This window comes from Hyla sarda, chromosome 3 (assembly GCF_029499605.1).
Source record: "Hyla sarda isolate aHylSar1 chromosome 3, aHylSar1.hap1, whole genome shotgun sequence".
Lineage (NCBI taxonomy): Eukaryota > Metazoa > Chordata > Amphibia > Anura > Hylidae > Hyla > Hyla sarda.
This window is the reverse complement of record NC_079191.1, coordinates 358,034,907-358,057,381: the sequence shown is the minus strand read 5'-3', so window position 1 is coordinate 358,057,381 and position 22,475 is coordinate 358,034,907. Positions and strand designations below refer to the sequence as shown.

Sequence of the window (22,475 nt, the reverse complement as noted above, 5' to 3'; positions counted from 1 at the left end):
CCGACCTCCTATCCCGACCTCCTATCCCGTCCTCCTATCTCGACCCCTATCCCATCTTCCTATCTCCACCTCCTATCCCGACCTCCTATCCCGACCCCTATCTCAACCTCCTATCCCGACCTCCTATCCCGACCTCCTATCCCGACTTCCTATCCCGACTTCCTATCCCGACCTCCTATCCCGACCTCCTATCCCCTCCTCCTATCCTGACCTCACATCCCGTCCTCCTATCCCGACCTCCTAACTCGACCTCCTATCTTGACCTCCTATCCCGACCATCTTGCCTCCTATCTTGACCTCCTATCTCGACCTCCTATCCCGACCCGTAATATGTGTACCAGGTATTGAAATATCTCCAGCCGTACAGAAGTTATGTGGAAACATACATTTCCCATTGATTTGCATGGGACTTTAAACAAAAACCCCGACCCTCACAAATGGGGGTAGTTAAGGGTTAAATTAACTTTCCTATATTTTAAGTGGACATATAAGTAACATGTGACCAAGTATTATCAAAATATCTCCAGCCGTTTGGAAGTTATGCAGTAACATATATTTCTCATTGACTTGTATGGGACTTTAAACATAAACCCCGCCCCTGGCAAATGGGGGTGAGTAAGGGTTAAATTACATATCCTATGTTTGACATATAAGTAACATGTGGCCAAGTTTCATGTTAATATCTTCAGCCGTTTGGAAGTTTTTGTAGAACATACATACACACACATTGAGTTTTATATATATAGATATATATTTTTTTTTTATAACCTTTTAAGGACGCCGGGCGTATGCATACGCCCTGCATCCCGAGTCCTTAAGGACGTGGGGCGTATGCATGAAATCATTCAGCAGGCATCCCGGCACATCCCGGCACATTCAGCAGGCATCCCGGCGATCGAAGAAAATCGCATGTCAATTCAGACATGCAATTTTCTGCTATTCCGGGCTGATCGGGTCTCTGGTGACCCGATCACCCGAAAAATAGGGATGATCGGAGCTGTCAGGGACAGCCCTGATCATCCTGAGGGATAGGAGCGAGGTCGCAGTGCTGCGATCTCCTCCTATCCCCTGCCATTGGTCAGAACTGATTCTGACCAATGGCAGGGCAGGACAGTGGGTTGCCATGGCAACCCCCCGTTCTGCCCACCCCTGGATGTCGAGGGGAACGTGGGGAGAAGATGGAGGCTGGTACCTGGAGGAGAAGATGCCTGGGGACCCCCGATCGTCGCTGGAGACTGCTGGATCCTGGCTCAGGTAGAGAAACTACTTTCACTTTCATTCCAAACCCCCCCCCCCCACCGTAAAGTGATCTTTACTGTGGCAACCACTAGGAAGGCAAAACTGCAACTTCCAGCATGCCCAGATGGAGTTACAGTGGTGCCCAAACGGTAGCCCTCCAGATGTTGCCAAACTACAACTCTCAGCATGCCTAGACTGCCCAGGCATGCTGGGAGTTGTAGTTCTGTAACATCTGTCCCTTCAGATTTTGAAATTTTCAAGACATTTTTGAAAATTGCTGCTCTACTTTGAAGCCCTCTAATATTTTCAAAAAGCAAAAATATGTCCATTTTATGATGCCAACATAAAGTAGACATATTGTATTTGTGAATAAAAATAAAATTTATTGTGAATATCCATTTTCCTTACAAGCAGAGAGCTTCAAAGTTAGAAAAATGCAAAATGTTCATGAAATTTTGGGATTTTTCACCAAAAAAGGATGCAAGTAGCGCCGAAAATTCACCACCAAAATAAAGTAGAATATGTCATGAAAAAAATATCTCAGAATCAGAATATTCGGTAAAAGTGTTTTCGATTTATTAATTCGTAAAGCGACGGTGGTCAGAATTGCGAAAAAGGGCTCCGTCCTTAAGGTGAAAAAGGGCTGTGTCCTTAACCCCTTAAGGACTCAGCCCATTTTGGCCTTAAGGACAGTTTAATTTTTCCGTTTTCATTTTTTCCTCCTCGCCTTCTAAAAATCATAACTCTTTTATATTTTCATCCACAGACTAGTATGAGGGCTTGTTTTTTGCGCGACCAGTTGTCCTTTGTAACGACATAACTCATTATATCATAAAATGTATGGCGCAACCAAAAAACACTATTTTTGTGGGGAAATTAAAACGAAAAACGCAATTTTGCAAATTTTGGAAGGTTTCGTTTTCACGCCGTACAATTTATGGTAAAAATTACGTGTGTTCTTTATTCTGAGGGTCAATACGATTAAAATGATACCCATTATTACATACTTTTCTATTATTATTGTGCTTAAAAAAAATCACAAACTTTTTAACCAAATTAGTACGTTTATAATCCCTTTATTTTGATGACCTCTAACTTTTTTATTTTTCCGTATAAGTGGCGGTGTGAGGGCTCATTTTTTGTGCCATGATCTGTACTTTTTTTTGATACCACATTTGCATATAAAAAACTTTTAATACATTTTTTATAGTTTTTTTTTATAAAATGTATTAAAAAAGTAGCAATTTTGGACTTTTTTTTTTTTACGTTCACGCCGTTCACCGTACGGGATGATTAACATTTTATTTTAATAGTTCGGACATTTGCGCATGAAGCGATACCAAATATGTCTATTAAATTTTTTTTTTACGCTTTTTGGGGGTAAAATAGGAAAAAACGGATGTTTTACTTTTTTATTGGGGGAGGGGATTTTTCACTTTTTTTTTACTTTTACTTTTACATTTTTTTACATTTTTTTTACACTAGAATAGTCCCCATAGGGGACTATTCATAGCAATACCATGATTGCTAATACTGATCTGTTCTATGTATAGGACATAGAACAGATCAGTGTTATCGGTCATCTTCTGCTCTGGTCTGCTCGATCACAGACCAGAGCAGAAGACGCCGGGAGCCGGAAGGAGGAAGGAGAGGGGACCTCCGTGCGGCGTTCTGAATGATCGGATCCCCCGCAGATGCTGGGATCTGTATTGAGATCTCGGGCGTCGGCCATTGCCGGCGGGTCCCTGGCTGCGATCAATAGTCGGGATCAGCCGCGCATGACACGGGCATCGCTCCGATGCCCGCGGTTATGCACAGGACGTAAATGTACGTCCTGGTGCGTTAAGTACCACCACACCAGGACGTACATTTACGTCCTGCGTCCTTAAGGGGTTAAAGGGGTACTTTGGTGCTTAGACATCTTATCCCCTATCCAAAGGATAGGGGATAAAATGCCTGATCGCGAGAGTCCCGCCACTGGGGACCCCCGTGATCTTGCACGCGGCACCCCGTTTGTAATCAGTCCCCGGAGCGTGTTCGATCCGGGTCTGATTACGGGCGATCACAGGGCGGGCGGCGTGTGACGTCACGCCTGCGCCCCCGTGTGACGTCACGCTCCGCCCCTCAATGCAAGCCTATGGGAGGGGGCGATACTGGGGCAAGTAACAGATGTGGACAATATAAAAAACACACCTGAAAGCAGATAAAAAGGAGAGAAGTTCACTTAGTATTTGCATTGTGTTTCTGTGTATGCCACACTAAGCATGGACAACAGAAAGAGTAGAAGAGAACTGTCTGAGGACTTGAGAGCCCAAATTGTGGAGAAATGTCAACAATCTCATTACAAGTTACAAGTCCATCTCCAGAGATCTAGATTTGCCTTTGTCCACAGTGCGCAACATTATCAAGAAGTTTGCAACCCATGGCACTGTAGCTAATCTCCCTGGGCGTGGACGGAAGAGAAAAATTGATGAAAGGTGTCAACGCAGGATAGTCCAGATGGTGGATAAGCAGCCCCAAACAAGTTCCAAAGATATTCAAGCTGTCCTGCAGACTCAGGGAGCATCAGTGTCAGCGCGAACTATGCGTCAACATTTAAATGAAATGAAACGCTATGGCAGGAGACCCAGGAGGACCCCACTGCTGACACAGACATAAAAACACAAGACTACATTTTGCCATAATGAACTTGAGTAAACCAAAATCCTTCTGGGAAAATGTCTTGTGGACAGATGAGACCAAGATAGAGCTTTTTGGTAAAGCACATCATTCTACTGTTTACCGAAAACGGAACGAGGCCTACAAAGAAAAGAACACAGTACCTACAGTGAAATATGGGGGAGGTTCAATGATGTTTTGGGGTTGTTTTGCTGCCTCTGGCACTGGGTGCCTTGATTGTGTACAAGGCATCATGAAATCTGAGGATTACCAATGGATTTTGGGTCGCGTACAGCCCAGTGTCAGAAAGCTGGGTTTGCATCCGAGATCTTGGGTCTTCCAGCAGGACAATGACCCCAAACATATGTCAAAAAGCCCCCAGAAATGGATGGCAAGAAAGTGCTGGAGAGTTCTGAAGTGGCAGCAATGATCTAAATCCAGATTGAACACCAGATTTAAATCCCATTGAACACCAGTGGAGAGATCTTAAAGGGGTAGTTCAGTTAATAATTTTTATCTATTATTAGTTTCCTCCTTCAAAGTTTTTTTTTATTTTTGCTATAAACATCCATTAAAAATGTATACTCCTTCCACCACTATTCCTATGGTGAAATGTCATCAAAACCCTTTTCTGCCTCCCTGTTCTGGCATCTTCCGAGACGGAGATCACATGACTCAACTGCTGAGACGACCACCTGACTCTCCATCTGCGAGGGAGAGCGGGAGACTTCTGCAGCGCGTCTGGTCCCTTACGCTCCCTGCACTGATGACTGCCCTGGAGCGCAGAGGAGGGAGATGAGCGGCTGCAGAAACTCGGGTGAGCCGCAGCAGTCACACTGACCGGAGCAGTAATAGTGGGGGTGAGTATAACTTTCCGTTTTGTTTTATTCTTTTTTTTTTTTTCTTTGCAGCTCCGGCTCCACTGCTACAACTCCCCTACTGCGCCGCTCATCGGGTCTGGACGTCAGTGACGTCACTCATCATGCCGCCGCCGGAGAGAAGGGGGGGCGGGGTTGAAACTATGGTACCTATCGTGGGGAAACTTTGCTCCTAATGTGGAGAATCTGTGCTACCTAATGTGGGGAAACTATGCCCCTAATATGGGGGAACTGCTGCCTACCTAAATTTTTTTTTTTGTAAACTACGACTCCCAGCATGCACTGACAGCTGAAGGGCATGCTAAGAGTTGTAGTTATGCAACAGCTGGAAGGGCTCATTTTGGAAACCACACTCTAATGGTTTCCAAACTGTGCCCCTTCAGATCTTGCAAAACTGCAATTCCCAGCATGCCCAGACTGTCCAGGCATGCTGGGAGTTGTAGTTCAGCAACATGTGAAGGGCCAGATGTTGCCGAACTACAACTCCCAGTATGCCTGGACTGTCTGAGCATGCTGACAGCTGATTGTAGTTTTGCAAGATCTGAAGGGGCACAGTTTGATGCCCACTGCACAGTGGTCTCCAAACTGTTCCCCTCCAGATGTTGAAAAACAAACTCCCTGCTGAAGTGTATGCTGAGAATTTTATTTATGCAATAGATAGAAGTGCACGGTTTTGAGACGACTGTGACGTGGTCACCAAACTTTTGCCCTCCAGATGTTGCAATACTACAACTCCCAGCATGTTCACACTGTACAGGCATGCTGGGAGTTGTAGTTCGACAACACGTGAAGGGCCAAATGTTGCTGAACTACAACTCCAAACATGCATGGACTGTCTTGGCATGCTGGGAGTTGTAGTTGTGCACAGTGGTTTCCAAACTGTGTCTCTCCAGATGTTGCAAAACTACAACTCCCAGCATGCCTGAACAGCTTCTGGTTGCTAGGTATGCTGGGAGTTTTAGTTTTACAACAGCCGGAGGCACCCTGGTTAGGAAACACTGATTATATGTAATATATACAAATATTTTTATATGTACATAAAAGATATCTAATATGCACAAATTACTTGTATGAAAAAAATACATACGTGTGTATATATTTTTTTATTCAAATATATATGTGTGTATATGCAATGTGTATATACAATGTATCTATATATATATATATAATGCTTTAATAGAGCTATATTGGGGAGATATATCTCTGTCTATCTATACTATGTAGCAGTTTTTCCCAAAGAGGGTGCGTTCAGTTATTTAAAAACATGCACAGATAGACTTTGACTTTTTGGGCTTGCTGGGAGTTGTAGTTTTGCAACAGATTGAGGCCCCCATTTTGTGAATCATTGCTATGTAGTACAGCAGATGAAAGCAGGATGGGAATGGTTGCTTAGTAACATTCCGAGCATTGGGGCTGGTCAGGTGACTGGGGCAGAAAACAGCAGTTAGGAGGAAGTGAGCACAGAGCGGCAGCAAAGAATGCTGGGAACTGTAGTTTAAAGACAGCGTGCGGAGAAGGAAACAAGCAGGAGGGCAAAAAGGTTTGTTAGAGCCGTGTACAGGAGATACAAAAGTCACAGTAGAATAATAGATGCAAAGTTAATGTCCTATGCTGACCTGAGTTTTTTTTATTTTTTTTATTACGTTCATTGGATAACCCCTTTAAAATTACTGTTAGGAAAAGGCGCCTTCCAATAAGAGAGACCTGGAGCAGTTTGCAAAGGAAGAGTGGTCCAACATTCCGGCTGAGAGGTGTAAGAAGCTTATTGATGGTTATAGGAAGCCATTGATTTCAGTAATTGTTTCCAAAGGGTGTGCGACCAAATATTAAGTTAAGGGTGCCAATAATTTTGTCCAGCCCATTTTTGGAGTTTGGTGACATTATGTCCAATTAGCTTTTTTTCCTCCTTTTTTGGTTTAGTTCTAATACACACAAAGGGAATAAACATGTGTATAGCAAAACATGTGTTACTGCAATCCTTTTCTGTGAGAAATACTTCATTTTCTAGAAAAATTTCAGGGGTGCCAACATTTACGGCCATGACTGTGTCTGTGTGTGTATATATATATTGTACACATAGTTGGGGGAATGTATCATAACTAGAAGATGAGACAAAGAAGTGCCCCATGGCACCGATCAGATTCCGCTGGAGAATGCGGTGGCATCTGATTGGTTGTCACAGACGACTGCTCCACTCTTCCTTTTAGTGTTCTTGCACCTGACTTGGCTTCTGGGTCTGTCACAGCTTATGGTGACACTAGATTGTCTCCCATCTATTACACTGCAGAACAGTAAGTAAAGAAGTCCTCTGGGAACGTCCTAACACAGCTCATAGAGTGCAAGACAGTGGTCCTCATTTACTATTGCAAACCCAACATGTTTTGTCCGTTTGTGCGCCAGAAATTCTGTTTGCGCCAGAATTGAAAAAACCCTGACTAACTCCATTTTGCTAAGAAAACCTGAAAAAGGGGCGTGACTGCCGGGCAAAGGGGGGGGGGGGGGGGGGGTGGTCTGGGAAAAGGGGCGCGTTCCCAACATTTTCACAAAAACCCAACATATTTACTAAGGTTTCCACATAAAATGTAGTGGATTTTACCCTACAGATCAGAGCATATGTAAAAAAAGGAAAATGTAGGGAAAGTGGAAAATGTAGGGAAACCTTAGTAAATACCGTGGAAAATAAATTGTAGGGAATTAAAACCCACAAAGAAGCCTACACAACACTCTTAGTAAATCAGGGCCATTGAGTCATTTCTCAATAGATTATTTCTTATACCTTTAAAGGGGTATTCTGGTGGAAAACTTTTTTTTTTTTAAATCAACTGGTGCCAGAAAGTTAAACAGATTTGTAAATTACTTCCATTAAAAAAAATCTTAATCCTTCCAGTACTTATTAGCTGCTGAATACTACAGAGAAGATTCTTTTGTTTTCGGAACACAGTGCTGTCTGCTGAATCACAAGCACGGTGCTCTCTGCTGACATCATGACCACAGTGCTCTCTGCTGACATCTCTGTCCATTTTAGGAACTGTCCAGAGCAGCATATGTTTGCTATGGGGATTTTCTACTACTCTGGCCAGTTCTTAAAATGGACAGAGATGTCAGCAGAGAGCACTGTGCTCGTGATTTCAGCAGAGAGCTCTGTGTTCCAAAAAGAAAAGAATTTCCTCTGTAGTAATCAGCAGCTAATAAGTACTGGAAGGATTAAGATTTTTTTAATAGAAGTAATTTACAAATCTGTTTAACTTTCTGGCACCAGTTGATTTGACCAGTTGACCTCTATGCCAGTAGTTCCTAACCAGGGTGCCTCCAGCTGTTGCAAAACTATAACTCCCAGCATGCCCGGACAGCCGAAGGCTGTCCGGGCATGCTGGGAGTTGTAGTTTTGTAACAGCTGGAGGCACCCTGGTTGTGAAACGCTGATCTATACTACAGATATTGTGGCCACTTATACACAATAACTATACATATACCCCTCTGTGACCGTAGTATAAGTCCCAGGAATCGTATATCTTCCCTTGATGTTGTGTTCCCTCTACTAACCTATAGAAGACTGATAGGACTGTATTGCAATTTTAGACTATAGGATATGGTAGAGCTGAGGGATAGATACTCTGTTTCTCGGCAAGATAAGTTTCCACCTTCTAAAGCTTGTTCTTCAACTTTTGTGCGCGATCCAATAAATGTGTATTTTATTCGTAATGCTTTTTGTTCATTTTTGTACACTATAGCCACAAGATGATAAAAAAAAATAAAATAAAGGGCTTACCCTCAAATGTATTACAGAATGACTTAATGAGAACCTTAAAAGTTGTCTCAAGAGGAAAATGCACTTACATTGACTGCAGTAGTTCAGCACAAACATATAGAAATCTCAAGTGTCTGAAATCACGGACAGGGAGAAATGTTCGTCCTGCATGATCCATATATGACTAATGCTTTATCCCTATGTAACTTCATCCCCTAGAGTCATCAGGTAACCGGGATCCTGGCACTTGTAGTTCCCTCAGTGGCCGATGATTCAACTGTTGTTGAAAGATGACTACATCTTTTACTGTAACCCTAGCATGGAATCCCAAAAACTGATGCAACTTCACTGAATATTCACAGATCACCTGTAACTCAAGCTGGTTCTGTAAATAATTATGCTTCGAGATGTGATTGTCAACTCTATATCTGTCCTTTATCAAATAAAGCTCTAAAAATTGTGAAGAATAGGACAAAAGTTCAACAACCATTCCTAAAATTACATAGGATTATGATGGAAAAAGAAACGAATTCCTAAACAGCATATAAATGTATGTAAAATAAAACCTCTAAAAATTGTGAAGAATAGGACAAAAAAGTTCAACAACTGTTCCTAAAATTATATAGGATTATGATGGAAAAACTAATTCCTAAACAGCATATAAGTGTATGTAAAATAAAAAACCTCAAAAAATTGTGAAGAATAGGACACAAGTTCAACAACTGTTCCTAAAATTATATAGGATTATGATGGAAAAACTAATTCCTAAACAGCATATAAATGTATGTAAAATAAAAAAAAATAAACTCTAAAAATTGTGAAGAATAGGACAGAGTTCAACAACTATTCCTAAAATGATCTAAGATTATGATGGAAAAACTAATTCCTAAACAGCATATAAATGTATGTAAGATAAAAAATAAATAAAAATAAATAAAATAACTAATATATTTTGATATATTTAAAAAACAAAATCAGTAACTATAAATATTTAGAACAAACACAAATAAAAAGTTTTAAAAAACAAAACAAAAAAACCTAACAAAGTTATAAGAATATATGTAAAATATTAAGGGCTCTAAAGCAGAGACCCCCCTACGTGCTTAAAACCTTACAAAGACAATTGCTAAGTGTTTTCCCTTCTGTTTGTGTCATTCTTGTTAGAAATGAAGGTGGTGACCCTGGTACGTCTAGTTCATTTACCTATTGGGGTACCTGTGTGTAACCACAATATGTAGAGCTATGTGATGGACAGTGAAACCTCTTTGAAATGACCACCTGAATACACATAGGAGATGAGGGAATCCAGCACAGAATAGTCTGGTTGTAGATAGGGGTGGTCTCCACATAGTGGTGGTCTTCTGGAGAGGTTGCACTGTCTATGACAAAGGCTTATGTATACCAGACCCAGTAACTGTAGAGTAAAAACACAAGTTACAAGTTTACATTTCAATTTGAAAATATTTTTATTTGAATAGCAAATTGTTACACAGTCGAAACAGTTCTATTGAAGCTCTCTATAAATAGCTAGCAGATAAGAAAATATTGTATGTAGAAAAGAGATTGCTTCTAGACATTTAAGAGCTATCCGTTTAAAAGAGCCGTCTGCCCCTTAAAGCACAATGAATGGAAATAGCCATTTGTTTAGGAATGTAGAAAGGTGCAACCCTTCACTATAGAGCTGTCAGTGTAGAAAACAAAGAAGACCAATAAATAAAACAACAAAAAAATGAAAAAATAACGAGGTTGCAATCCGGAATGTTATACCGAAAAACAAAACACTCTAATAAAAGCGTGATCAAATAATAGTCACATCTGTCATTCACATCAATAAATAAAGGAATAAATAAACATAATTAATCATAAAATTAACATATACATTTGGATAGTTAGTGTAAGCACCCGGCAGGCGGCAGCAATGGCGGTGATGACTGGTCATAGTGATACAAGGCAAGTTTATCATTTCTTCTACAAAGTTATGAGACAAGGCATTTGTGGCTAAAGACTAAATCAAGGTCTCCCTCTCCCGCATCCTAATAACAGATTTGTTCACAGAAAATATAGAGAAATAGACAGGATGGGGCGGCATTCACCAGCCATTATAAAGCTAATAGTCATGTCAGGGACAGGCTGGGAACGAAAGGCAGTGTGGACTCCAGACAGAAACACCATCAACAAGACAAGAGCCGGGGACAACAATCACAGGAAAGACCCCTGTCTACAAGAAGAGTGGGCAAAGCTGGCAAGGAAAGTAGAAGGCGCCCACCCTACACGAGTTACGCACATACCATGAACACTGTGACGTCTTGTGTCGTGTCGTCCTACAACAGAAAAGACTACAGAACAGCTACACTTACATTCTGCTGCCAGGCCCGGTGCCATGGCATGAAGGAGCAGACACAGAGAGACAACACTATCACATGTTTGCATCACTAGTGATTGAGCGGGAGGCAGCACAGCAGGAAAGCAATAATGTCCCCCCTGTAAAGGCTGGAGGGGCAGTGCCAAGCTCTAGGACAGGGCAAAGCGTCCATACTAGGGTGGGCAGCGGAAATGTCTGTAGTGCTGTACCATTTCTCAGTGGTGTTCTCTGGAGAACATTATTGCTTTAGTACAGAGGTGCTGCCTCCCTTACCAGGTGGGCACAGTCATTGGTACAAGTCTACCCATAGCGCTCTCTGCCCTGCGTGACTGGCTGTCTCACTTTAAAGCACAATAACCACATTTTAATGCACTTCAACCTATATGACTGCTTCTGGTTGTGTCTGAATTTGGCAGGGTGGCAGCATGGGGTGGCATTGGGAAAGGCACAGTTCTCTTCAGGCCACAGTGGTCAGGGCCATTGTTTGGCAGCAGTCCAATGGTGGTGGCATGAGCGGGCATCATCAGCCTGGCATATATGTCCCTTTGGAAGGGCTGGGCCATGCCCTCTTCTCCCGTGTCCTGCACTGGGCCTGGCAGGCTGGCAGTGACCCCCTCCCCACACTGGTCTTTGGCTGGTCAGCAGGCTGGGCGCACAGGCACCTGAAGCAGGATGACCTGCCTGTTCTCGGACGGGTGGCACTTGTTGATGTGCCGGGTGAGGCCGGGCGAACTGTAGAAGGTGGCAGGACAGTACTTACAGGGGAACAGCTGGGAGGAGTGCAGCAGGCGGATGTGCCGCTCCTGGCTGCTCTTACCAGGGAAGGTCTCCCCACACACCGGGCACGGGTGGCACTCGGAGCTGCTGCTCAGGTTGATGGGCCCCGGGCTCTTGGCCCGCCTGTCCTCCGGGTAGAGCAGCTCTTCGGCGGTGTGGCACAGCAGGTGTTTCCGCAGGTAGGCCTGGCGGCGGAACTTCTTGGCGCACTGCGGGCACTCGTACATACCGTCCTCGGAGCCGGACTCGGAGGCGCCGGGGCTCGGGGTGTCGCGGTCGCTGAGATGTTCGTCTTTGGGGGCGCTGGGGACGGCCGGGGGGCGAGGCTTGTGCCAGCGGCGGTGTGATGCCAGGTTGGCCGGGCAGCTGAACACCTTGTCACACTCTGGGCAGCGGTACTCCACCCGCACGATGCGGGAACACTTGTGCTGGGCCAGGGAGAATGGGTCGCTGTACTCCTCCTTACACAGCTGGCAGATGAACTCCCCCAGGGGCTTGTGCCCGGAGCTGCGGGGGGGATCCACCGGACCCTCCTTGATCTTCAGCCCCAGCACCGGGGATGTGGTCACCTCGTCCTCGAAGGTCAGCTTGCGGATGGCTTTGGTCTTCTTGGCGGCGGGCGGCTTGGGGTGGGCCGGGTGTCCGCTCATCTTGCTCTGGGGCTCGGCAGGACGCTTGGGGGGCCCCGCGGAGGAGGAGGAGGCGGGCGGCAGGCTGCCCGAGGAGCTCAGCTTCAGGTCGGTGGGCAGGTAGAGTTGCGGCTCCATGGAGGTCACCACGGCCGGGAAGGACTCGGCAGACACTGGGGAGCCCAGACTGAAGCTGCGGTCCAGGTACTCTCGGCTCACCGGGCGGGTCGGGCTGGACAGAGAGGGCTGCACGGAGTCAGGGTTGCCGTACTGCCCGGCTGGAGGCGGCCGGGGGCTGCAGGAAGGAGCGGGGGCTGCACGGTCAGGACTGGCCGGGGCTGGAAAGCCTCCTGTAGCCGTGCACAGCGGCGGCCTCTGCCCGGACACAGCGGCGGCCAGCAGCATCCACTCCCCGCGCTCTTCATCCTCGTCCCGGACCCGGTAGGACACGGGCGGGGACTTTTTGCTCCTCTTCACCAGGAAGCCTTTGGGCATGTCTGCGGGCGGGTATGGGCACTGGCCGCGGCGGATCTGTCCGAGGTGCTGCACGAGCTGCGGATCCTCAGCCCCGGGGCCGCCTCCTCTTTATAAGCCGCTATGGTCCCGAGCACACGCCGAGCTGTCAGCGCCTCAGCCAATCACAGGCCGGGCCCGGCGGCTGGAGTGCTGCGGGGGGCGGGGACAGGAGCGAGGCAGCAGATGTACCTGAGCCCCGCCCCTCCCCTCCGGCTGCAGCGGCACACGCCTGGCCCCGCCCCCCTCACGCCTCGCTGCCTCTCAATGCCAGGACACACGTGCCAGGAGGGGGGAGGAGGGGGCAGAGGTGTGGGGAGCAAGAACCGCATGTGTGTGTGCACACCGCCTCACCAGGAGAAGGCAAGACTGCTGCTATGTGTCCACACCTGCTGAGATATCAATGTGCCTGTCAGCTGTGTATCTATCTATCTATTTATCTATCATATCTATCTATCTATCTTCTATCTATCTATCTCATATCTATCTATCTCATATCTATGTATCTATCTATCTCCTATCTATTTATCTCATATGTATCTATCTATCTCCTAAATATTTATCTCATATCTATCTACTAACTATCTATCATCAATCTATGTATATCATATTTATTTATCTATCTATCTCATATCCATCTATCTATCTATCTATCTCATATCTATCTATCTCATATCTATCTATCTCATATCCATCTATCTATCTATCTATCTATCTATCTCATATCTATCGATCTATCTATCTATCTATCTATCTATCTCATATCCATCTATCTATCCATCTATCTCATATCCATCTATCTATCCATCTATCTATCTATCTATCTATCTATCTCATATCCATCTATCTATCTATCTATCTATCTATCTATCTCATATCCATCTATCTATCTATCTATCTCATATCTATCTATCTATCTATCTATCTCATATCTATCTATCTATCTATCTATCTATCTCATATCTATCTATCCATCTATCTATCTATCTCATATCCATCTATCTATCTATCTATCTATCTATCTATCTATCTCATATCCATCTATCTATCTATCTATATCATATCTATCTATCTCTATCTATCTCATATCCATCTATCTATCTCATATCTATCTATCTATCTATCTATCTCATATCTATCTATCTATCTATCTATCTATCTATCTATCTATCTATATCATATCTATCTATCTCCTATCTATCTCCTATCTATCTATCTATCTATCTATCTATCTCCTATATATCTATCTATCTCCTATCTATCTATCTCCTATCTATCTATCTATCTATCTCATATCTATGCATCTATCTATCTCCTATCTATTTATCTCATATCTATCTATCTCCTAAATATCTATCTCATATCTATCTACTAACTATCTATCATCAATCTATGTATATCATATTTATTTATCTATCTATCTCATATCCATCTATCTATCTATCTATCTCATATCTATCTATCTCATATCTATCTATCTATCTATCTATCTATCTATCTCATATCTATCTCATATCTATCTATCTATCTATCTATCTATCTCATATCTATCTATCTATCTATCTATCTCATATCTATCTCATATCTATCTATCTATCTATCTATCTATCTATCTATCTATCTACCTACCTACCTACCTATCTCTCTCATATCCATCCATCTACCCACTCAATGCAGGTACTTCAAACAAAGGTCCAATAAAGATAAAAGTGATTTATTCCATAGTGCACATAGTTCGACAACATTTTAGTGGCCCAGGTAAGGGGTTATCTATGTAAGGGTTAACTAGATAATCAGTGGGGGGGTCTGACCCTCGGCTTAGAAATGTCCAGAAGCCCCATAGAGAATGAATGGAGCACAGGCTACACATACATGTTGCCACTACGTACATGTTGCCAACGGCTGTCCGGGCATGCTGGGATTTGTAGTTTTGCAACAGCTGGAGGCACCCTGGCTGAGAAACACTGAACTATAGTCCCTAAAGGAACATTTCTCCTTTATTTCCAGGATCATTGGGATCAGTGGTCAGACCCCCAGAAATCACCTATATATCCCCTATCCTGTAGATTGGGACAACTTACCCCTTATATAAACCTATTGTAGTTTACCGGTGGCCATAGATGTCTGCTTCATGCCTGGATACGTTTTATTTGAAGGATAAAAAAGCAGAGTACTGGTGTAAAATATGCATTGTATAAAAATATCGTATCAGAATAAGTAACAAATATCAACCCAAAAATAACACCTTAAACACTACATCTCCTCATTCAGATAATAAGGGGTTAAAGCCACTTCAGCTAAAGATACAAAGGCAAAAAAAACAAAACAAACAGTCCTATCCATAGTGTGCAAGTATGGTAAGTACTTACAGCTCATATGGTCTTGATCAATGTTCCCCAACCTGTGGCTCTCCGGATGCAGAACTACAACTCCCATCATGCCCAGAAAACCTGCAGAATTGATAGAAGTATAACTATTAAAAATAGTGAGTAATAAGCTTTTGCTGTATGTATTCAGAGGGGCTATTGACACTTAGTATAAGTAATATTGTACGTGTTGATGTGTACAATACTATATGTTATTAATTACTATTTCAGGTAATAGCGATACAGTATCTAAAATATCCGTATGAATTCCTATAATCTCTGCAGGTGAGAAATAGAATTAGTAAAGAGCGTGAAAGTGTTCACTGTTATTAGCTAGCATATATCTAGTACTGTAGTATTTTTATTAATGATTTATTTACTTATATTTATTTATTTATTTATTTTTAAATTCTTTATTTAAAGAAACACCAAGGGGGGTGGGGGGGCATCAGACTGGGGATATGACTGCTTATTTTATATCAATATTGCTGTATTATTAAATATGGATGTTATCATCAATATATCAATGTTACTATACATATTATCACTATATATATATATATATATATATATATATATATATATATAGTATTATTTTTAATAATGGTTTATTTAGTTATTTATTTATTTACTTATATTTATTTCATTATTTATTTAAAGAAACACCAAGGGGGGTCATCAGACTTGGGAAATGACCGCTTATTTTATATAAATATTGCTGTATTATTAAATATGAATGTAATCGTCACTATATGAATATATATTTATTCAAATATGAATGTAATAGTCAATCGTAATATATCAACGTTACTATACGTATTATCACTATCTATCCATATGTATGTGTATATATATATATATATATATATATATATATATATATAGATAGATATATATACAGATATGTAGATATATATATAGTAAACCATTCTTAAAAATACTATTTAGTTATTTATTTATTTACATTTATATATATGCGGAGTGGCTACCTCCATGTTGGCTCCTGCACCCCACCCACCTCTATTAGGTGTATATAAGGTGCCTTGGATGTTTCAGACCTTGCAATACCTGTTGTATTGTTCACACAGAGGCATATTCATAGTGTAGGGTCCGTCCCAGAATGAGGTCACCTTACCGTGGTGGGACGGTCCACGCTATTTGGCGCCAAATTTGCAAGCTAAGTACCTCACAATTTCATAGTTTCATATCTTCATTTATTGTACTACAGCTGTATAGCTTTTCAGGTTCTATCTATATACTCATGTTTTATCTATATACTCATGTTTTATCTATATCTTTGTGCTAGCAGTGTGCTGCTGTATTCTCCTGTTGCTATATGTATATATATATATATATATATATATATATATATATATTGTTTTTATTCTTTATTTAAAGAAACACCAAGGGGGGTTCATCAGACTGGGGAAATAATCGCTTATTTTATATCAATATTTCTGTATTATTAAATATGAATGTTATCGTCAATTTGTCAATGTTACTATACGTAATATATATATATATATATATATATATATATATATAGATTCAAATAAAAAAAAATTTCAGTATCTTGTAATAATACGCTACTCAAATTTACTATATATATATATATATATATATATATATATATATATATATATATACACACACATACCTGCAGTCACTTTGCACGTATTATGGATTTTTCTGCTGCAGATCCACCTAGGATTTTACTGCAAATACGCAGCTGATCCACTGCAAAATCTCTACATCTAACGCGTGTTTTGGTTTGGATTGACTATAGATTTGCTGCAAGAAAGCGAATGAAACCAGTGTGTCTCCAGCTGTTGCAAAACTACAACACCCATCATGCCCGGACAGCCTTCGGCTGTCCGGGCATGATGGGAGTTGTAGTTTTGCAACAGCTGAAGATTTACAGATTGTTATATATGTAGTTTACCGTATATATAAGAAAGTTGGCTGGAGGTACCCGGTGCCAACTGTGCCCTTTCAGGATGGTTTTTCATATTATATTATATTATTATATTTTTCCTAATATAAAGGTCAAAGTTAAATAGGAATATGCTGCAGGGAAGGTTTGAGGCTTCCTATCCGGCCCCTGGACCAGTCCGGTGTTTCAACTCACATGCCGAATAGCAGCTGCCATATTGCTTGTATATAAGTTATTGCTGTAACACTTTGTCCTTATGCACTGTACCTGATGAAGGGTCTTTTTCAGACCAGAAACACGTTGTTTTGTATTTAATAAATTCTGTTTTGACATAATCCATTTTTAGGAAGTTCCATTGGAATTGGCGCCTGTTGAGATCCTGCCCTTGTGCATCTCTTGCCTATGCATTATACCAAGACAGCCCTATTGATAACAACAGGATTCTTTCAGATACCAGTTCCCCTCTGGCATTGTTCTACCTCCGCCGGGTCACTGGATATATAGGAAGGAGCCTTATCTTCTCTGATCATATATGTTACTCATCTATTCATACAAGGTAGGTACTACTTGTGCACTACTATCATCCAGCAGGTGAAGAGATGTCCCTTCTGATGCCATATAGCTTATTCCCAACACTGGATATTAGTGAGCCATTATAGAGTTAAGTGCAAGCTATGTGCTACAATAGTTTGTGTCTGAGGCGGTCATTGTTGCTAGTACAGGCAGTTAATGGGCAGGCGCTGTAAATAAAGTGTGTGTGTAGACCCTTGCCCCTTTCACCTCTGGCTATAGGAAATTAACCTCTTGCTATTGAAAGGGGGATTGTGGCCAATCTGCTGTATTTGGAGACACGTGCCTGGAAGAAAAGGGGAAGGGGGTGGGGGGTGAGCAGGGTGGGACCCGTCCTCCTCCGACCAACTGTCTCTCCATATCCACAAACAATAAGCCATGTATAGTCGCCCTGGACACAAAGTCACCGGAGGCTGAGCCACTCTTATCTCACAAAAGCCACCCAGATTGTGGTCATCACATCTCCATCCATCTAAGCCCACACAATGGGGCGCAGGGTCCCTGTTTATGGCTTTATTGCAGGCTAATTTATTGCACGCTGTGTATCCAGAGCTATAGGTATATGTCCCACAATAATCTTTCCCTAATGGCTTTAGTTCCGATTATATAGAAGAGATTCACATTAAACTCTCTGTGATCCTTCAGTCATCACTTATAGCGTTGTTTGATCTTATAGAAGACTCTATTTCATATCTATATGTCTATTTTACATATACTATCTATGGCAAATCTGTCTATTTATCTCATATCTATATTTATCTAGTTGTCTGTTTATCCCTCTATCTTATATCTATCTGTCTTATGTCTATATATCTCATATGTATCTACAGTGGATATAAAAGTATACACACCATCTTAAAATGTCAGGTTCTTGGGATAGAAAGAAAGAGACAAAGATAAATCATATCAGAACTTACCCTTAAGGGTAGGGTCACATGTAACAGATCCGCAGCGTATTCAGATCCGGCGATGACCCAACCCCATATTGTGCCTCCAACTGTTCCCCCCCCCCCCCCATGTCCTGCCTGCAGCGGCATGCGCCACTCCGAGCTGCCACATGGGCCTGCGAGTTGCCACGCATACTCACAGTGTACTTACAGACATCACGGAGCAACCGAGATGTCAGAGTTCACTGCGCATGCATGCAGTGACTCGCAGGTCCGTGTGGCTGCTCGCAGCGGCGCATGCTGCTGCAAGCACGACATGGGGGGAACAGCTGGAGGCACAATATAGGGTAATGTCATCAGCGGATTTGCAGCGTAAGATACACTGCGGATCCGTTAGGTGTGACCCTAAATTTAACCTATAACGTGAACAATTTAAATGCGAAATCTTCAGGAGGAAAAGAAAGAAATAAAAGCTCTGAATAACCTGGTTACATAAGTATGCACATCCTATTATAACTGACGTTGTGAATATGTTCAGAATTAACCAATCACATTCAAACTCATGTTAAATAGAAGACATTACACCGGCCATCATTTGAAGGGACTCTGAATAATCACAAATAAAGTTCAACTGTTCTAGTAGGACTTTATTTACATTTACTTAGTTGCATCTCAGAGCAAAAGTCTGCAGAGAGCTTCCATAGTAACAGAGGGATCTCATTGTTGAAAGATATTAGTCAGGAGAAGGGTACAAAAGAATGTCCAAAGAATAAAATTGGTCAGAGAGGCTACAAGAGGCCGACTGCAACATTAAAGGAACTGCAGGAATTTCTAGCAAGTACTGGCTGTGTCCTACATGTGGCAACAATCTCCAGTTTTCATCATATGAAAGGTGTTGGATGGCAAGATGGAAGCCATTTCTTACAAACAAAAACATTCAAGCCCAGCTGATATGTGCAAAAACAAACATTTAGTCCCCCAAAATCATGTAGGAAAATGTGTTATGGTCTGATGAAACAAAGGTTGAACAAAGGTTTTTTGGCCATAATTCCAAAAGAGTTCTTTGGATCAATAACAATACTGCACCTCACCCAAAGAATACCATATCCACAGTGAAACGTTTTGCTTTGGGGCAGTTTTTTTCTTTTTTCTTCAGATGAAACTGGAGCCTTTGTCAGGGTGAAAGGAATTCTGAACAGTTCTTAATACCAGACAATCTTGGACAAAACCTTCAGGCCTCCATAAGAAAGATTAAAAGAAAGTTCACCTTTCAGCACGACAACAACCCAACGCCACAAAAGCATGGCTTCACCAATGGCCCAGTGGACTGTGCACCTTTACCAGAAGAGTAGGCAAATATTGCCATGTCAGGATGTGCCATTCTAATAGACTCCTACCCAGAAATACATTGCTGTAATAAAATCCAAAGATGCTTCAACAGAATACTAGTTTATGGTGTGCACCCGTATGCAACCAGGTCATAGGATGTTATTTTTTTCTTTCCTCCTCAAACATTCCAGTTTGTTTTGCATTTGAAATGTTCACATTATAGGAGACATTAAAGGTGGAAAATGTTCTGAGCTGATTTATCTTTGTCTCATTCTTTAACATCACAAGAACCTGACATTTTCAAAAGGTGTGTGGACTTCTTATGTTCACTGTATCCATCTATCTATCTATCTCTCATATATATCTATCATCTATCTATCCTCCTATGTCATATCTATCTGTCTTGATCATATATTTCTTTCTATCTATTTATCTATCTATTTATCCATCTATCCTATCTCATATTGATCTATCTTCATATCTATTTCATATCTATCCTTCTGTCTCATACAGTATCTATCTGTCTATCTTGCTCATATTTATCTATCCTTCTTTCTCATATCTATGTATCTAGTCTCTTATCTATCTTTTTATCCTTCTATCTTATATGTATTCATTATCTGTCAATCTATCTCATATCTATCTATCTATTATCTATCTATCTCATATCTATCTATCTCATATCTATCTATTTATTATACATCTATCTCATATTTATCTATCTCATATCTATATATCTATCTATCTATTTATTAACTATCTATCTCATATCTATCTATCTATCTCATATCTATCTATTTATTATCCATCTATCTCATATTTATCTATCTCATATCTATATATCTATCTATCTATTTATTAACTATCTATCTCATATCTATCTATCTATCTATCTCATATCTATCTATTTATTAACTATCTATCTCATATTTATCTATCTCATATCTATCTATTTATCAACTATCTATCTATTTCATATATATCTATCTATCTCATATCTATCTATTTATTATCTATCTATCTCATATCTATCTATTTATTAACTATCTATCTATCTCATATCTATCTATTTATCTATCTCATATCTATCTATCTCATATTTATCTATCTCATATTGATCTATCTCATATTTATCTATCTCATATTTATCTATCTCATATTTATCTATCTCATATCTATCTATCTCATATGTATCTATCTATCTCATATTGATCTATCTCATATCTATCTATCTATCTCATATTGATCTATCTCATATCTATCTATCTCATATTTATCTATCTCATATCTATCTATCTATCTATGTCATATTTATCTATCTCATATCTATCTATCTCATATTTATCTATCTCATATCTATCTATCTCATATTTATCTATCTCATATCTATCTATCTCATATTTATCTATCTCATATCTATCTATCTCATATTTATCTATCTCATATCTATCTATCTCATATTTATCTATCTCATATCTATCTATCTATCTCATATTTATCTATCTCATATCTATCTATCTCATATTTATCTATCTCATATCTATCTAATTCACAATATACCCTCTGTGATCTTATCAGTTGTAGAAGAGAAGAGGTCAATTGCCACGAAGTCATCAAACCTAATAAGTCCACATTGTATGCAGCGGATTATTTAGGCTTCTGTGAGTTCCTGTATAGACGGGGGAGATCTTTGTGGGGCTCCTGTCCCTATTGTTCAGTCTCTGAGGCAGATGATGCAGTGTGGAGAGGTATGGTCTTGTACAGTAGCTGGAGGGCTGAGCAGCTGACAGCAAACACAAGAGCAGCAGCAGAGACTCTGCAGGGCAGGTGCAGCGCACCGAAAGATTATATACGTCTCTTTATAGTGACTAGACCTATGCCAAACGGCAAAGCTTCTGAAGTAGTCCTATCCTCATCAGTCACCTGCCTCTCTACAGCTTCGGCCTCTCAGCTCTCACTTCAGTTCAGGTCTAAGTTCTAGGACTTTGTTCTACTTATTAGAATAAGACATATATTCATACAATAGCTTTATCTTAGGGGGTGGTCAGCTTCTTCTAATGCAGGTTTCACGTAGTAGTGCAAATTGGTAGAGGGGCAACATTCAATTGAGATCTCGCATTTTAACCTGCTGCATTGCATAGACGCTCACTGAATTCAATAGACACGGGTGGTCCCCAAGAGTATACAACAGTGCTTCCCAACCAGGGTGTCTGCAACTGTTGCAAAACTATAACTCCCAGCATGCCCGGACAGCCAACGGCTGTCCGGGCATGCTGGGAGTTGTAGTTTTGCAACAGCTGGAGGCACCCTGTTTGGGAAGCACTGGTATACAGGCATGGATATGAGAAGCGTACCTGTTGGGTAGCATGCCCTAACAGAGCAAGTGTACCGCAGAACAATAGTATAACTTTATTAGTAGCCTACCAGCTTATATAAGTACTTGTACTAAATAATTGTATTCTTTTAGTAGATTTGTTTTTTTTTTCCACTTACATTTAAAGCAGTTGACATTTGATTTCTAGCTTTGCATTGACATTGTTTTATTTATTTTGTTATTTTTGCATTGACATTCTTTTTATTTATTTA

General features: G+C 41.2%; 2 protein-coding genes across 2 annotated transcripts; one reads left to right on the top strand and one right to left on the bottom strand.

The window, feature by feature from the left end:
- Positions 1 to 9,982: 9,982 nt before the first annotated feature.
- On the bottom strand, positions 9,983 to 12,925 carry INSM1 (INSM transcriptional repressor 1). The gene has a single exon (XM_056567640.1). It carries the CDS (start codon positions 12,784 to 12,786, stop codon positions 11,524 to 11,526), a length of 1,263 nt encoding a protein of 420 aa, XP_056423615.1. The 5' UTR covers positions 12,787 to 12,925; the 3' UTR covers positions 9,983 to 11,523.
- On the top strand, positions 12,801 to 21,918 carry LOC130361066 (uncharacterized). The gene is made up of 4 exons (XM_056563629.1): positions 12,801 to 12,912; positions 13,002 to 13,167; positions 17,450 to 17,659; positions 21,468 to 21,918. The coding sequence occupies exons 1-4, from the start codon at positions 12,801 to 12,803 to the stop codon at positions 21,868 to 21,870; spliced, it is 891 nt and encodes a 296-aa protein (XP_056419604.1). The 3' UTR covers positions 21,871 to 21,918.
- Positions 21,919 to 22,475: the final 557 nt, after the last annotated feature.

Coding starts and splice junctions, on each gene's coding strand:
- INSM1 (XM_056567640.1), bottom strand. CDS start 12,786: ATGCCCAAAGGCTTCCTGGTGAAGAGGAGCAAAAAGTCCCCGCCCGTG.
- LOC130361066 (XM_056563629.1), top strand. CDS start 12,801: ATGGGCACTGGCCGCGGCGGATCTGTCCGAGGTGCTGCACGAGCTGCG. Junction 12,913..13,001: donor TCCCGAGCACACGCCGAGCT/GTCAGCGCCTCA, acceptor GATGTACCTGAG/CCCCGCCCCTCCCCTCCGGC. Junction 17,660..21,467: donor TACTCATCTATTCATACAAG/GTAGGTACTACT, acceptor TGATCTTATCAG/TTGTAGAAGAGAAGAGGTCA.